This window comes from Hylaeus anthracinus, unplaced genomic scaffold (genome assembly GCF_026225885.1).
Source record: "Hylaeus anthracinus isolate JK02 unplaced genomic scaffold, UHH_iyHylAnth1.0_haploid 5, whole genome shotgun sequence".
NCBI lineage: Eukaryota > Metazoa > Arthropoda > Insecta > Hymenoptera > Colletidae > Hylaeus > Hylaeus anthracinus.
Genome location: NW_026535322.1, coordinates 8,040,735 through 8,058,901, shown reverse-complemented (window position 1 = coordinate 8,058,901; position 18,167 = coordinate 8,040,735). Strand labels below are relative to the sequence as shown.

Below are 18,167 nucleotides of genomic sequence, written 5' to 3'. Positions count from 1 at the left end.
CTGATACAAAAATCCAAAATCGGCCAGAATTCCGAAATCTAGCAAAATTGGCCCCTTCAATTAGGCAACCCCTATTGACAGACTTGTCGGAGCGGTTGCCTGTCCGTAGGCGCAAACGTGCCACCTTCTCGCATATCATGTTCTCCTGATATCAGGAGTAATTTGGCCAGAATTTGATACGTACCACGTGATCCTCGTGCCACCTCTTCGCATATCATGTTTTCCTGATACCAGGAGTAAAAATCCGACATTTCCCGTCATGATTTTTAGTGGAGCCGTTACAACATTGTTTAACCAGGAAATATCACAAATATGAGGCGAAATTATAGGGAAATATCACAGAAATGAGGGGAAATTATAGGGAAATGTATCAGGAAGTAAAGGGAAATATACCAGGAAATGGAGGAGTATTAAAAGGAAGTATACCAGGAAATGGAGGGAAATTAATTACTAGTCTTATTACAAGTTCGCAGCCATTAGTTCTCGATATTATTCGCGACGAAGGATTGTTCGTCACGAATAATACCGATTACCAGGTCTCACCACGTGGAGGTTGCTGCGACTGGAGACCCGGAGATAGAAGGAATCAAAGTTCCTTCGATCTCCCTCTACATAGAGTATACATACGTACATGCATACTCTACATAGAGTCGACGAGCTTAATACTAAGTACGAAACCATGGAAATCAAAGAAAACAAACTCCCTTTGATTTCCAAAGTCTATGTCTGATTCTGCCAAACAATTATTCGAACTAAGAGTGTGAAGCTAAATTGAGATCGCGACACGACGCGACCATGAAACTGGACTTACTGAGTCAGTCCCGTTTCCTCCTGTTGGATCTGGACTCGAGAGGAAGACGACCGACGCCTCCGAACCAGTCCTCCACACCCTGCATCCCGTTGGGAGCCACTACAGGACGCGACTTGTATCCGTCTTACTGCGCTTTGGACTTACTGCGCTACGCCGAGAGCCTTGGACTACGCTAAACGTGATGCAGGAAGTAGAGAACCAATCCGGAGGAGCCGATTGTCTTCCTCTCGAATACAGATCCACCAGGAGGACGGCAACCGGCCTTTCTGTCCAGTTACACAGTTGATCACTACACTTACCACATGAAGCAATAGTGATCGAAATGGAGCACGATGTTACGAGCCCAGTATGGACTTACGAACAAACAAAAGAATTGAACAAATGATTAATAATTGTTTGGTAGAGGACAGACACTCGTACACGCATGCCTTAAAACTAACCAAACCAAACTAAAGTACCCACAAACAATACCAGGCTACGACAACTAAGGGGAACTACACTACGCAAAAATAGGAGGGACGCGAGACGCGGACGCGCGATCACAAGATCCGTACCGACCGAAGGATCGTCAAAGAATGAGACCGCGCCCGTCGTATACCTGTGACTCGGTCGAGGGTCGCGGCTCGCTATCGAAGAAGAGTGGGGGCAAGGGCGAACAACAACCGCGTGACATGTCGTGACAGGTCGATTCGAAGGCTCGTTGGATTCATCGAAAAAATAATTCGTGAAACATTAATATCACAGCCAAATGTGTTGACATCAAGTAGGCGCGAGTATGCCCGTGTTAGATATCAACCGGTGTTAACTAGTTTGTAGGCCCGGTTGCTACATCGTTGCCGCAGGGGTGCCCCTGGTATGCAGCAACCAATAGTAGCCTGCTTGTCGGTTCGTGTGTTGTCTCGTAGGCGCAGAGATACCCCTTTCGTATGGCAACCTTTGCTACTCGGTTTGTCGGTTCGGTTGCCATCTCGTAGGCGCGGGGGTGCCCCTAGTATGCGGCAACCTATACTGGCCAGTCTGTCGGTTCGGTTATCATGTTGCAGGCGCAGGGGACCTCTGTTATACCATAACCTTCCTAGTTTTTTAGCAGTTCGGTTGTCATCTCGAAGTTGCCGCTTGCTCGATTTCACAACTATTACATTGGACAAAATTATCCTTGAAAAATTAATTTCTACTATAATTGTATCAATTACTACCTTTTTTATTAAAACTCAGAATCAAAAAATAATTTACGAATATTATTATAGAAAATATATCGTTATTAATATTTCCTATATTTCTTCCTATATTTGATAGTACAATTGGGGAAAAAAACCATCTTAACTATAAAATATCCCTATATTTTTATGATTTTATGTCATTTACAATCTCTATATTGTTTTATTTGGACTGTAACTTCAATATGGTTTTAACTTCATTGATCAATCACTTAGAATTCGAATTTTGAATTGTGTATATAACGCATGCGTTAGTGCGTGTCGGTCGCCAGCCATGATACATTCAGATATATCACAGAAGAGCGTGTGTATTACGTTGTACGAGCTCGAAATGAAACAATTTTGATTCTTTTTTACATATATTTGTCTTTTCTCGGTCTAATATCGTCCCATCATTTTAAATCTAACGCATCTATCGGATTGTTTTACGTTTGAAACATGCCAAGGGTAAGTTTCTATATTCTATAGATCGAATATCGCAATGAAGGTTAAATTGTATTTATACTCGTGCATTTTGAAATCGTTTGTTTACAGTCTCGATTTTGCAATTTCAAACAAGGTATTCTTTATTTTATGTATCGACGCCTTATTTTATAGTCGTCTTCAGAATCCATAATTATAATTACTAAATTAATATATAAAATATTTAATACTTTTCATGCAAGAAACTATTGAACCAAACAAGAATTTTAATATTTGAAAATTATAACAATATTTATATGTAATTTGTATTAAGTTTATTACCAATTTTAAAAAGTATGGAAATATATGTACATACGATTCAAATAAGCATTAATACTGAACTATTTCTGCTTGTATGATATTTTGTTTGAATAGCATTGTGAAATTTACTGTTAAAAAAATTTTTAAATGATATGATTATCATAAAGTATATGGAAGCATTAGATTTTAAATTTAGCACAAATGAATTACCTGAGACTAGTTTATGGTGTTTAAAAGATAATATTATGAACAATTCGTTCTTTTTTTTTATCTTTGCAGGATATACGATCCTATTTCTCAAGTGCTAAAACCAATACCACTTCTGTTTCTACAAAAACTGCAAAAAGACGAAGACTTTCGTCTGATGAAGATGATGTAGAGATATTATCTCCGGTGAAACTATCAAAGGTTTTAATGTATTTCTATATTGTAACAGAGTATCTTAGAAAGTTTTTGGCATACTGAAATACAATTAATCTATTATTTATTTAGTATATTTTTAAACTGCATTTATAAAATATATGTTTATTTAAGAAATTTTAATTTGACCTAAATGAGTACATATTTTGTAACTTTACCTTTTTATATATTTTTTACTAAAACTATGCATAAAATAAATTGGAGATAATTAGTATACTTATTTGAGTACACAAATGTTGTTTGTTTGCTCTTAGAATTGAGGTCTTGAATTTTTAGATTAATTTTCTGTAATGACAACCAATATAAGCAGCAAATTTACCTTCTTGAGGATTTAGATTTTACTTCTGCTTGTTAAATTGTAGAGATCATAATTTTAGGCGTCAATGATTTCAGGATCAATAACAAAATATATTTTGGCTACGTTTTAGAAAACAAAAAAATTAGGAAATAATTCTGTGTCACCTGTTTCTGATGAAAACGCGAAAGAAAAGAAAGTTGTTACTCCTACTGCTAAGTTTGGTAAGAAACCAATAAGTAGACAAGAGGCACCAAAAATATTGAAACAACTGCAAAAGGAGGTAATCCATTATTATCACAGCAATATTAGAATTCATATGTAATAATATCTGTTTGTTACTATAGGAAGCTAAGAGTCATAATGATGATGATTTTGAATGTACTTTAATCGAATTAGATACATCTGATATCGAGCAGAAATATTTAGCAGAAACTAAACCTGATAAAGGTATTACTTAAAGAAAAATTGGTATAAATACATGACAAACTATCAAGCTAAATTTTAATTTTTGCTATTATAGATCCATTTTGTAGTAAACGCAAAGAAGATGATATTCATACAATCAGTGCTGGGAACAAAAAAGAAGAAAAAACACCCATTAAGAAGAAAGATAATGTTAAAAAGAAAGAGACACCTGAAAAATCTAATGTAAACAGAACTAACAAAACATCTGAATTAAAAAATAAAAAACATTCCAATGACAGTTTAAGCAAAGATATAGAGATATACAAACATGATAATAAATCTAAGAATGTAGAAAAACCATCCATACCTAAAGTTGGTATTTCTAAAATTGAAATCAAGCACGAAGAACCGAAGAGGAAAGTATCTCCTAAGAAGACAGAAGTACTGGACGTATATGAAGAAAGAATTGAAAGAAAGAAATACAATGCTGCAAGGTATCAGCAATACCTTCAAAGAGGAGGAGCAAGACATCCAGGATCTAAAAAAATTCCTGAGGTATGTAATATACATATATCACATTATTAGTAATATACCTTATAAAAGAAAAAATATATATAATTTCACATATTTTATATATATACCTTCACATATTTTAAAAATTAATATTAATGTTTCAGGGTGCTGAATATTGTCTTGCAGGATTAAGTTTCGTAATTACTGGTGTTTTGGATTCTTTGGAAAGAGAGGAAGCCGACGAACTTATAAAACATTATGGTGGACGAATTGTACACCAAGTCTCAAAGAAAACTAATTATATCATAATAGGAGATCAACCTGGTCCTGCAAAAGTGGCAAAAGTAATAGCGACTATGGATACACCGAACCTTTGTTTAGATTTATTATATTACAATTAACAACATGGCGTTTTTTATTTGCATGTGTCAATATATTTTTAGGCAACTAATTTGAATGTGAAACAAATATCGGAGGATGATCTGTTAGAGATGATTCGTACACGGCCTGCAGGTCAGGCTGATAACGTAACACAATTACGGACAAAATCAAACGATAGAACGAAATGTAAGTCTACAGAATCGGAAGATATGTCTCCTTCACCACCAAAGAAAATTAAAAATATGGCAAATGAAAAAACAGAAAAATTAACAAAAATAAGTTCTCCACGTAAAAAAGAACATACTAATAAAGTCACCGAAATCTCAAAGAAAATACATTCGCCAGATAGTAAAAAATATTGTGATGAACCTATAAAAAAAACAAGTCGGTCGCCTTCTAAAAAAAAACACGATGTTAAAGATACAACGAAAGTAGCAAACATAGCACCACCAATTGAGAAAGAACAAACTGAAATAAATGAACCTCTCATAGAAAACGAAATAGAAACTAATGATGCAAAGCACGTACAAAAAGAAACGGATTCCTTACAGTATGTAGATTCAATGTCAGATGTAAGATTCAATTAATTACAATGTAACCAATAATATATATTTTTGGAAGTTTTTATATCGTGGACAATATTTTATAGATAAATGGAAATATATCAACACAGGCGTTGGTCGAAAAATATAGACCTAAAACTATGAAACAGATTCTTGGACAACAAGGAGATAAAAGTAATGCCAAAAAACTGCATAAATGGTTAATGAATTGGCATAAAAATCATAGTGGTCATGTTAAACACGTCAAACCCAGTGAGTTTAATTCCTGAAGGTGTGATAATTTTAAGAGATTTGTTTACTAATATTATTTATATTAGGTCCCTGGGCAAAAAGTGATGACGGAGCTTTCTTCAAAGCCGCTTTATTATCCGGCCCTCCTGGTATTGGAAAAACTACAACAGTTCAAGTTGTTTGTAATGAATTGGGGTTTGATCTCGTAGAATTCAATGCATCAGATACCAGAAGCAAAAAACTGTTGCAACAAGAAGTATCAGAACTTTTATCTAATACTTCCTTAAAGGATTACTTCAAAGGTACATATATATATATATTTTTTTTCTATCTATGAATGTATACAAATTTGAACGAAAATGCACTAATTTCTTTTCATATTACATATAATAGACACTAAACATAAGCCATCGTTAAATCATGTTCTGTTAATGGATGAGGTTGATGGTATGGCTGGTAACGAAGATCGTGGTGGTCTACAGGAATTAATTAGTTTAATAAAATCAACTGAGGTACCAATTGTTTGTATCTGCAATGATCGAAATAATCCTAAGATGAAGACGCTCTCTAATTATGTATTCGACCTTCGATTTACGAAGCCTAGATTGGAACAGATTAGGGTAAAATTAAAATTTATTATGTGTAAGTACTTGACACGTTCACTGTTCCCGTAACTAAGAATGGATATCGCTCACAAAAAGGAAACGTTAAACAGTTTATTTGTATAAATAATAACGATATTCCAGCGCCAAGTATTTTGGTCTTCGTGTCAGATTTAAATGATAAAATATAACATATTAATTTACAAATGAATAATTTCGTATAAGTTACTTGACAGTGAATCTGTTAACCTACTTCTAAATAATATACAGTTTAATTAACTGTAACTGATTATATAGGGGGCAATGAAATCTATATGTTTCAAAGAACATATTAACATCTCGACAGAAGATCTTGATCGTTTAATCGAATCAACCAATCAAGATATTCGGCAAGTGATAAATCATTTAGCAATGTTCGTTGAAAAGACTGGTTGTCAAGAGAAGTCTGAGAAAAGACATGTAAACAAAGACCTAAAATTGGGTCCTTGGGATGTTGTGAAAAAAGTATTTAGTGCTGAGGAACACAAACATATGAATATTCATGAGAAAAGTGACTTATTTTTCCACGATTATAACATAGCATCATTATTTGTACAAGAAAATTATTTATTAGTCACACCTCAAGGGTCGAAGTACGTGTAAAGAAGAACAACGAATCTTTTTTCTTTATGTGTATAGAATACGTCACATGGTTGGGAAATATTGTATATTTTGCTTGACTGATTATAAAAAAAAAAAAAAACAAGAGAAGGTATCTATCATGATACGGAAGCAAAAACATACCGATGCACTTAAAAAAAATGGAGGTGACCTTCAAATGTCTGAAGTACTTCCACCTGCAGAAAACTATTATCGCCACCGAATGATTTCCTTCGTACCGTGCAATTTTATTTCAGCAAATATTTCTGTGAAACTTATAGTTTCGAAGGTATCTGAGGTGGTAATAGTTATTGTCCCACCCTGTATTTTGAGATATAGAAGGCTATTTAACTTTTACCTCTACAATCTTTATCTATCTTCACTCAAGCAAACAGTATAATATGTTCTAATTACGTGACTTAATCTCTACATTTAATGTTATGTTAATTATATTTGATGCTACCTTTTGTTCTTATATAGAAACAAACTACTGGAAAAGGTAGCCGAAAGTGCTGAAAGTTTAGCGCTGGGAGATATAGTTGAAAAATCGATAAGAAGTAATGGTGCTTGGTCTCTTTTGCCAATGCAAGCATGTTATTCTTCCGTTATACCTGGAACAGTAATGTCTGGTTATATCAACTCCCAAATTAATTTTCCGTCTTGGCTTGGACGTAACTCAAGAGCTAATAAATTTGATAGGTAATATATGAATGATGTCTTTTTACCATAGTTTTTATATCTTATATATAATTTGTTTATAATAATCATAGATTGGCACAAGAGATAACTGTGCACACACGTTTAACTACTGGTGTAAGTAAGGAAGCGATAAAGTTGGATTATATAAAACCTCTCAGGGATGCTGTACTCAGACCTTTAGCAGTCGATGGTACTCAAGGAGTAGATACAGCAGTGAATGTTATGAATCACTATCACTTAATCAGGTTAACTTTTTATTAAAATTTATTTTTCAAAGCATAAAAAGTCCTAACTTCAAAATTTACTGTCTGATGTATATATCTTTGTTAATAGAGAAGATTTGGATTCTTTGTTAGAAATTTCGTTGTGGCCTGGTGATCGTGATCCTATGCAAGTTATCGATACTAAGGTTAGTTTCAAGTTCTAGTATACTTTTAAGAATTTAGATATATTTCGATAGAAACAAATGTAAGAATGCAAATTCATATTATAGGTAAAGGCAGCATTTACAAGGGCATGTAATAAAAACCTGGCAGCTGTACCATATACAGTGAGTGGTACATCAAAGAAGAAAGTAGGTCAGCAGTCTGAAACTTATTTAGAAGAGGAAGAAACAGCGGAGGTGAATTCTGATGATGATAATGATGATAATGTTGAAACTGACAAAATGATTAAGGTAATTGTATTAATAACAACAGAAAAAAATAGTAACAATTGTAAGATTATTCATTGATTAATATGCATTCCTAGGCGAAAAAACCTGCAAGTAAGAAAACTGCATCAAAAGATAAAAGTAACGATAAAACCCAAACAAAAGGTAAAAGTATCAAGGCCAGTAAACGTGGAAAAGGACACGGAAAGACAAAATAACATAAATATTGTAAAATTGGAATGTGAATTTTATTATTCGGCAAAACGGAATGGATTCTTTATTTTGAAGTGTATTTACTCATTGTTGAATCTCAATCGTTTATACGTTTTAATCATTTATTGTACCTAAAATGAAGCGCTATTTCGATTTTCATTGCACCTCTTGTACGAAAGTATAAACGGGCGTTTCTTGAAGTTATTTAATGAAACGAAAATATTTTTACTAGACCGCTTCAGTCGTTTCTGTGGTCTCAGTTATTTCAATGTATTCAGTCGTTTCAGCAACCGCCAATTCTGATCTAGTTTGTACGCATTCTGAAATAAATAGGCATTAATATGTCAGCATGTAATATATCGCGAATACCGTATGGAGATTGTTATATTTTCGTATAATATAATTATTGATTATGAATACTATGAATGTGTAGATGTACGTCAATTATATTTTGTTATAAGAATACACACGTCTTGCTCTAGGTTTCCACCCAATGTACTCATTAGTTTTCTTGTTCTCCTCTGTCAACCAATCTATTAATGGTTTGAAGTATTCCAAAAGTCCAGCGGTATCCATATTTCTTTGACCCGTTATTTTTTCCATTGCATCTTGCCAAGGTTTAGATGAACCCAACTCCAACATAGATCTATGTTGTATTAAGAAATTATATCATAAATTGTAACATCAATTTTTTTATGAATAAAGTACTTACTTCAGCAAATTTCCTGCTGCTTTATTATTATAAATATCACACTGATGCAACGGTTTCGAGTTTGGATTCTGTGGATCATACTCCTTTGCCTCTATGCAAAGTGCTTTGTGGAATTGAAATTGTATTATGAGACTCACGTAGTACCTGACGTACTCTACATCTGCTATTATATGGTATTTCGCACCAGGGTCAAAATCATCTTCGGATCTATCTACAGGTGGCTCGATGCCTTGAAAACTTTCGACTAGATCCCACCTGAAAATTAAAAGTTTAAAAAAAATATATCGGATAAAATAAATTTAATTATCTAAAACTAATAGTTTCAGAGATCATACTAACCAGTTACAGTTATAATTGTCTGGGGTAACTGCTCCTTGAAATACATTCCAGCGCCATTTATCCATCATATACGCGAAAGGTAGAAAGGCAATTTTATCAAGGCCTTTCAAGTAAAGGTGATTAATAACGGCCTCTTTGTCGGTGGAATCATCCTTCAACAATCTATAAAATCAACATTACAAGTATGATATTAACCTTCACTTTTGTCAATATTTAAGCAGGCGAGAAGAATTGGAAAAATTTATTTCATATTCCTGTTCCTTCATAATATCTCACTTGGAATAACAATGAATTATTAGTAAAATTTGTATCGTTGTCATTAAACTGCAGATTTTAAATATTTAGATTGCATGCAGGTATAGAAAAAAATATATGTTATTTATACGTAACAATGTGTAATTAAATGTAAAATATGAAACGAATTGAGTTATTGAAAAAAGAAATATCGAATACGAGCAATATTTTCGGCAAACGAGTTACACATTGGAAAAATTTCTTAATCTTATAAATTGTATCCAATGTTTTAGTTACTTGATGTTTTTCAGATGACTAGGAGTCGACACGCTGAGTGCTATAACATCGCCGACAGCTTCGTGAAATCCGGGATTAGCGCCTTCTTTGAAAACAGTGGGTTGATTTTTATATTGTAAATAATATTCGATATGGCCCATTTCGTGATGCGCGGTCAACAGGTCCTCCATATCGATCCTTGTGCACTGTTTGATTCTGAAATCCTTGCCATCGTAAAAGTCCCAAGCGCTGGCGTGACAAATCATCTCGCGATCCTTTTGCTTTTCCAAAATCGATCTCTCCCAAAACAGATCCGGCATCGCGGTAAGATTTATAGATGTGAAGAAGTCTTCGGCGACACGGAAGATTGTGGTTACATTGTATCCTAAGTAACCATAAACAACAGTATGGATTGTAAGCTAAATTAAATTATTATTATGTTAATTTAGTTAGTACTACTAGTTAAATGTATAAAATGTAGATAATATGGAAATAAAAAAAAAAACATAATACATATGTAAGTAATACGAATTATACAATACGTAAGTAATATTTCTGGTGTTACGCATTTATAAAAATAGATTTTATTTATTAAAGAAATTAATTTGAATATTAGACAAATTCGATAGATTTAACGTAACCCGCCACTCGATGTGCATTTTCGGTTGCCATTTATCAGGGGCATCGTCTCTGCGCCTAATGAGCGGCAACCAGTGATACAAACCGACTGGTCAGTTGCATTGAATCCAATAAGTAAAATCTCTAATTTAAAGCTTTGTATTACAAGAAATCGTTTCATATACCAATGAATTTGTCTAAACAAAATGCTACTTTGCTATGGATACAAATATATAAGATTTTATTAAAAAAATTATTTCTATTTATTTGTAGGTTTTATTGATATTTATGTACTATTTATTCCTTTGTGTTTAATCGTATCATGTACCGTTTGAAGTTTTGACTAATCCAAATTGTCTAATACCCAATGAATAACTGATTAAAAAAAAACAAACCTTGTTCGACCATAGCATTGGTGACGTCTGGCAATTGTTTTCCTGGATATGGAGTTGTGAAATTTGCAATGTTACTCCAAGACTGTGCCCACATGTTGCCTAATAAGTGCGCTGGGATAGGACCGTCCTTTGAGACGATGTCTTCTCCATACTTCTTGCGAAGTTCCCGCCGGACATAGGCGTGCAGTTGCAAGTAAAATGGCTTCAATTGTTGCCAAATGGTTTCTACAAAAATTTCATTGCTATTAATTCGTTCGACGCTTATTCACTTGTTAACCTTAACCTTCATACATAAATTGTATAAATTCAATAGATTTAAGGATTTACACTAATCATTGTGTAGCACCAGTTGCCAACTATCAGGGGTACTTTCTCCGCCCCTAACAGTTGCCAACCGGTTCTACAGACCGACTGCTAGGTTCCATAATGATAATGCATTGAATATGATGAGTAAAATCATCAAACAAATCATCTAAATAAATGTTTAGATTTATAAAATATTTCTACTTAAACTAAAGTTATAAACAGTTGAATATAATAGCACACGGATTAATTTTTACATATAATATATTGTTACTTAAATCTCCTTCATCAATTCACTTACAACAACATTATTTATTCCATATAACGTTCCACTTTGTACCAAATAACTATTATCCTCTCGTGAGATATTCAACCATTTCACATCGAAGAAACACTCAATAGATTTGAACGTTTCAACTTACCAATTTGTTCAGGGAAATCATCAGCCTCGTAGTCTCTCATCCAGAAAGCCGCGTAGTCGGTGAAGTTGTTCAATGTTGCAGCCATGTTGCTCAGCTCGACGTACTTCGTGTATAAAGGTTTCATTTTTTCACCGGTTGCTTTCCTCCATTTTACCCAAATGTGCTTCAACTCCTCAGGATCGTGGCTCTTCATCATACGCTCCGTTAGCTCGGGTTCGAGAGCCAGATCGCATTTGGTTTGATTCTTGTAATCGCAAATCTTCGCGGTACTGTAGATGTTCTCCATATCGCTTATAACACGATCTCTGCCAGCCTATTTACCAAGAAAATTCGTAATTAATTGGAAGGTTGAATGACAAATAAGTATATTCGATTAAAAGAGAGTTATAACTGATTGAATATAAAGGCACAGGAACTGAATGGCGTCAGCTTAAATAAAATACATAATGAAATTTTGTTTATCGACCTCAATGATGTCCAAACGTAACGTAAATATTTGTTTGCTCTATGTGACGCATATTTTTGAAAATAAAATCTTGAAAATTACTATGGGTGTGCGGATGGAATCCCGAGAAATTCAAAATCCCGAATACATCCGGGAATCCCGAGAAATTCAAAATCCCGAATACATCCGGGATTCCCGTGAATTTCCGGGATCCCGAAACTATTCGGGATTCCCGAGAATTTCGAGATCCCGTAAATGTTCGGGATTCCCGAGAATTTCGAGATCCCGTAAATGTTCGGGATTCCCGGGAATTTCGAAATCCCGTACACTCGGATTGCTGAAATTTTCAAGAGTAACAACACTTTCAGAAATCCCAGATATTATATCCAGATATTCTATATCCCGTGTATTCTCGGGAATCCCGAATCAACTTAGGATCCCGCATAAACTCGAAAATCCCGAATATTTTCAGGAATCCCGGACATTTTCGGAAATCCCGGACATTTTACGAGAATCCCGCATATCTTCGGGAATCCCGCACGCCTCTAAAAATTACCAGTTCTTTTTAATTTACTCAAAATTTATATACGAATATGCTTCTGCACGTAATTTATTACAATTATTAATTCATTACGTTTTCGGGAAGAGCCGCGATGCCCAGGACGCTGAGTTTCGAAAATTGTCTTCTGATATTTTCATCTTTGATATCCTTCCATTGGAACTCGTTCACTTCCTGCCAGACCGATTTGTACACACGAGACGATTCCACGGACACGTTCAGTTTCTTCTCCAAGTTCTCTGGATTCAAGTTCGACGCATATTCCCATTCAGCGAGTGTCTGTTTGTTGTTCCATTCTGCGTACTGCTGGTCAACACGGCCCAAGAAGTCTCTGGCCTTTTTTAACAGCTCTTCGGTCCCCTTGGCTGCCACGACCTCATTGGCGTTCACGGTCGTCGGTACACCCCATGACAGTGACACAAGGGCTGACACCAGCAGTCTGCAATTTTTCGCAATTGTTAGAATAAAAAATCATTGAAAGACAAATCGAATTAATTAACTAATGACACGTATAAAATTAAATGCATCAGGTTGTGTGGCAAGTCCTAAAAATTTTAAAAATATTGCAGAAATACGCGTGTTTCTCTTCTTAGAAAATGTTAAATATTAAATGTATTTATTAACCAACGCTGTTTATTCTAGTAGATCAAACTAAAAAGTTTCTTTCTTTCTTTTGTATTTAATAGAATTTGGTAAAAATGTTTTAAAGATCTCAAACAATACGAATTTCAAATAAAAAATGTCTGAATACTATATAGTTGCTCGCTACGTATTGATTTATGATCCTCTGTCAGCACTGTAACGTTATTGTTTCGATTATATTGATTTATGATCATTTAATTAAAGAAAATTAATTTCCCGTGATAATCGATAAATGTCATTGATTACATGGTATTGCTTGTAATGCAAGATACGTGTTAGATAACGCGCAACGGTATATCCTTGCGTTATCGTATGCAGAACATTCGAACGGAAGAAGGCGCGATATACACAATTTTCAATGATTTGTCCATGAATGTTATTGCCAGTCCTTCGTGGCTGATATACGGCCTCGTGTGAAATCCAACTGTCAAACAGTCACGAGGTCGAGTGCACTCGTTTCAGTCTAATGCTTCAGAAAGTCTCGTAAAGTTATATTCAACTGCATTCATGAGAGCAGAATTTTTTCGAAATAGTTGTCGCCGTGTCTGTATATTTTATTATGCGTCAGCGTAGTCGATAAAAACTTGAGGCTTGAAAAGTAGCTCGTGGGAATTGACCCTCATAACTAATAGTGGAACCGTGTTTTTATTGTTCATTAGAGCCTTAGAAGGCTTAGAAATCGAGAGTGGCTTCGGTCTTTTACCTTTGAGGAGCCATGAGTATATTAAAAAAGAAGTATGTCTTGTTTGGTATAAGAAGTGTTCTTGATGCCGACTGCATTATTAATAAAATTCACCTGCTTTGTTTCACATTGAAATTGGTCGACATATTATTCGTTCTAATTTAGATACCAATTTTTTTTTAATAAAAAATTTGTTTCAAATGATATTGCTTCTCATCCAATTTTCTTTTAAAAGAAAAAGAATTTTTGAAGGGATGAATTATGGTACCTGAACAAAACAATGGTTGCTGGCTCTATGGAATGCTTTAACAGATCTTTTAATCGATTGTTTCTATTTGTTTCAACATATAAGACAGGCTGATGGAGCAGAATCGAAGACGTCGTATTGCGTTTTGTTTTAAATAAGACGTCGTGTCTTTATGCACCGAGAGTAATAAAGTGTCGGGGACTGTATACGATCGGTGAATAGCGTTTACCGTCTGCAATACACCCGCAGCAACGGAAGGGTTAAATTATAAGATAAGTGCCTTGTTCCGTCCGGAATTTTATTATTCAATTGAACATAGTGCATCTGAAGTCTGAGGCAGCCTTAAGGGGTCTCCCTAGTGTAACGCCTTAAAAACGATGATATTTGGGAATTTTCTTAAAGAATACTATGATGAGGTATGCCAATTCCAAACTATGTCTGTATATTAATATATATTCAATATACATATGCATGTATGTTTACAGTAAATATGACTTCACACAAATTGTCAAATTAAGTTGATACACTTTTAATGATTAATGGGGGAGAGTTAATCCATTTGCATCGCACGGAAGAAGGGGAGATAAGATTCGTTCTCATTTATTATTAATTCGACAATTTGCCTCGGTTGTATGTAAACAAAACTGTTTGAAATCATATAAAAAGTAAAAATAATACGACATAAATAAAGAATTTAGTACATTATATATCACAGATAATACAAGAGATAGAATCCAACTATTTTGCACAAAAATATAGGACTCGAAATAGTCAATGCATAAAGCCACGTGGCGAATTATCACACTGATAAAATGTATCTTTTCTTTTTACTTGGTGTTGACGTTAATACGCGGCAGGCAAAACGCGTGAGTATCGGTAGATGTACATGCTAATTAAAAAGGGTAGTCTAAAAGTAATTTAAGAATGATTTGAAATAAATTAAAAATAATGAACGCTAATATATCACGTGCCGATGATGCAAATGGCTTAATTCATTAAAAAATTCATTATAAATCGTTATAATTCGTAAAAATTCGTTAATTCTTTAAAAATATAACTCCTTCATAATGGCAACATAAAAATCGCATATAATTTTGCGAACCTATATTGAGAACAGTAACGCTCGCTTAGATCATACACACAGATTGACCTTTGACGTTGGCAATCCTCCCTTAAAGAGGGAAGCATTAGGAAGCTAAATATTTAGCGTTCTATGTGATTCTTTCTGCACAAAAAGATTAACTTGATTTTGTTAACTTTGAGAATATGTTTTAGGTATATTTTAAAGTACATTTGGTATAGAATGTACACAATTTTTCATATTCTCCCAGAATATACTTAAACAAAATTACAATATTTATTCAAATGTATGTATCAAATGTTCTCAAAGTTTTAATAAATTATATACATTCCTTTTCTAGCAAAAAGAATCATACGAATCACTAAAAATATGTCATCCTAAACCTATCTTCCCTTTTGATCGAACAACATCGAAACTAATAATCGTGAAAATTTCGTGTAAAAGCATCGGTCGTGAGGTCAGTGAAGGGACAACGCGACTCTGTTACGAAACGTCGTGTAAACTAGGATCTGTTATGTGTTCGCGAGTGCGTTAGAAAGAAATATCTCAGTACTTCCCGATCACCAGTTAATCACTATCGTAACGGTCGCCGCGATAGCTGTTAAAAAGATAGTGTCGAAAATGTAACAGGTTTTGCTAATACTCACAGGCGAAGCAGCATATTTTCGCGGACTCGCTGAAGTTTAACGAATCGCAGAGAATTCGGACAATTGACGAATAACGATTATGTTTGATTCGATTCGATTAGAAAGCATTACAGTTCAGTTACTCTAAGTCGAACTCGATTGAAATGAAAATGATAAACAAGGACTATTTTAAGTAATGTATTTCAGATCACTATTTTCAATATAGTCACTTGGAAGTACGGATAATAAAATAAATATCAAATGATAACGTTATTAGTAGCTAATAATAATTATTTCGAATACAGAATTCTTACGTTACTTTTTCTTGTCTCTTTAACGAAAAAAATAATTAATTCGAAAATATGAATTATTATGTAGAATTTTAGAATTTATAATAGTTATGTGGAATAATTTCATTAGTATTTTATTTGCTTCGATTAAAATTTTCTTTCTTGAAAAAAAGTTTATTGAAATTTCATTTTATGATTTTATTAACACGTTGACTGCCAGACGAGTATTCTTGAAACTTTCTGCTAAGATTAAATATTATTTAAACTATTGGGGACTACGTAATAACTACATAGTAATTTTAGTAAAATATATAAATTTCATTCAAATTCATTTCCTTTGATACTTGACTTACAGAATTAATTTTTCTAGCTGTTCACTGAAGAGTACTGTGGGTGACATGGCGGTCAACGTGTTAATATAACATGTTTCAAATAACGTTACTTCCAAAATAGGCATAGTTATGAAAAATAAAAATATAACATGATAATTCGTTATTCGAAATAACTATATTACGTTCACCGAACTGACATTAATTTTGCTTTCAATAACGGTTCGAAATAACTTATTTCAAATATTTACTTCTCATTTTCACTTCGATTACCCCAGGTTTGAGAATCGCGCCGAGCCCGATTCTCTGATATAACGTCGTCAAATTAAGAATCATGTTACGCGTTCGTAAACAATGCGAGTGTTTTCTGATCGTCAATTAATCACTTATCACAAACAGTCCCCGTGATATCCGATCCCGAAAAAATCTCGTAAACGTGACAGATATTCGGCAAGAAATACTCACAGGCTCAGCATCTCTTCGCGGACCCGCTGAACTGGGGACGAATCGGCAGGAAACGCAAACAGTTGGTGGACGGTTACGTTCGATTCGAATTTAACTTTCACGAGACCGAATTGTTTACCTATTTCGACCGAGAGATTGTTATTCACTGGCTGGCAAACACTCGCCGAGTGATCAGGGACCGCGGTACACGTTAACCTTTTATGCGCGACCCCCACTCTGTCCGTCAATGTTTTCCTGAATACCAGCAAACGCGGTGGTAATGGCGACCAGACTTTTTCTATTGTTTCCATCGAGGGATTCGTTGTAATGCATTGAAATGGGAATTTTAGGACCTCGATCGTAACATGGCCGTAGTGGGGGAAAGCCACCTTGAACGGGTGAAAATCATAGCTGTATTCAACAATTCTTTTTTCGGAAACAATTGACTTAATAGAAGATCTATTTGCTGGCATTTATCGTACATGTATTGAGTAAGAAAAAAATAAATTTTTATTTAAATGTTTTAAATAAAGTAGCGATCTCAGAGGCATTACATTACGAGTCTTCTTCGAATGACTCTCTGCTCTACAAGATGATTATAAAATTATGTAACGTATTAAGGTGAAATAGTATTTCAAATATTTTCATTGTCTTATTCGAGATAGTGAAATAACTTTGGCTATTTTTACAATCATGTTTTTGACTTACAGCTTTCAGTTCGATGATCAATTATTGAATTTGTCTTACGGGTCTTCGAATTCTTTCTCTTCTTGTGGCACCAACTCCGTTTCCGGTGAATCTGAAATCAAAAAGTATCTTATTAGAATGAGCGTAGTTTTTCAAAAATATTAGATCATAATTTAATATACAGGGATGATGTATGTGCTTGTTATACTCTAACAGAGTTCTAATAATAGTATGAACGAACAAATATTTTGTTTTCTAAAATTACTACCTGAAACTACCAGAATATTCAAGGTAAAATTTCATTATCGACTTCGATTTAACTTTCATCAGCCTTCAAATTCTTTACTCTTTCACTAGTAGCTCGCGAAAATGAACTAATGGCGAACATAACAATTTTTTTATAGAATGTGTGAGTTAATACATTAAAAGTCAATAATTGACTTACACGACCCACGAAACGAGAATTTCG

General features: G+C 34.1%; 2 protein-coding genes across 2 annotated transcripts; one reads left to right on the top strand and one right to left on the bottom strand.

Moving 5' to 3' along the window:
* The first annotated feature begins 2,300 nt into the window (after window positions 1-2,300).
* Window positions 2,301-8,394, top strand: LOC128895405 (replication factor C subunit 1). Its single transcript, XM_054157955.1, has 16 exons — window positions 2,301-2,475; window positions 3,031-3,159; window positions 3,600-3,749; window positions 3,814-3,916; window positions 3,990-4,429; window positions 4,552-4,731; window positions 4,831-5,340; window positions 5,418-5,583; window positions 5,649-5,864; window positions 5,956-6,182; window positions 6,462-6,796; window positions 7,284-7,502; window positions 7,574-7,747; window positions 7,836-7,911; window positions 7,996-8,178; window positions 8,253-8,394. Exons 1-16 carry the CDS (start codon window positions 2,467-2,469, stop codon window positions 8,370-8,372), a joined length of 3,237 nt encoding a protein of 1,078 aa, XP_054013930.1. The 5' UTR covers window positions 2,301-2,466; the 3' UTR covers window positions 8,373-8,394.
* On the bottom strand, window positions 8,379-17,216 carry LOC128895409 (angiotensin-converting enzyme-like). Its single transcript, XM_054157958.1, has 9 exons — window positions 17,033-17,216; window positions 12,746-13,109; window positions 11,667-11,979; window positions 10,942-11,166; window positions 9,950-10,313; window positions 9,419-9,580; window positions 9,080-9,334; window positions 8,838-9,013; window positions 8,379-8,687 (listed from the first exon to the last, which is right to left on the bottom strand). The coding sequence occupies exons 1-9, from the start codon at window positions 17,041-17,043 to the stop codon at window positions 8,596-8,598; spliced, it is 1,962 nt and encodes a 653-aa protein (XP_054013933.1). The 5' UTR covers window positions 17,044-17,216; the 3' UTR covers window positions 8,379-8,595.
* Between the last annotated feature and the right edge of the window lie 951 nt (window positions 17,217-18,167).

Bases quoted from the DNA above. Each gene is read 5' to 3' on its own strand.
- LOC128895409 (XM_054157958.1), bottom strand. The intron at 9,014-9,079 runs GTAAGTACTTTA...AATACAACATAG, and splicing joins GCAGCAGGAAATTTGCTGAA to ATCTATGTTGGAGTTGGGTT. The intron at 8,688-8,837 runs GTGTGTATTCTT...TATTTATTTCAG, and splicing joins GTGGAAACCTAGAGCAAGAC to AATGCGTACAAACTAGATCA.
- LOC128895405 (XM_054157955.1), top strand. The intron at 5,865-5,955 runs GTACATATATAT...TACATATAATAG, and splicing joins CTTAAAGGATTACTTCAAAG to ACACTAAACATAAGCCATCG. The intron at 7,912-7,995 runs GTTAGTTTCAAG...TTCATATTATAG, and splicing joins TGCAAGTTATCGATACTAAG to GTAAAGGCAGCATTTACAAG.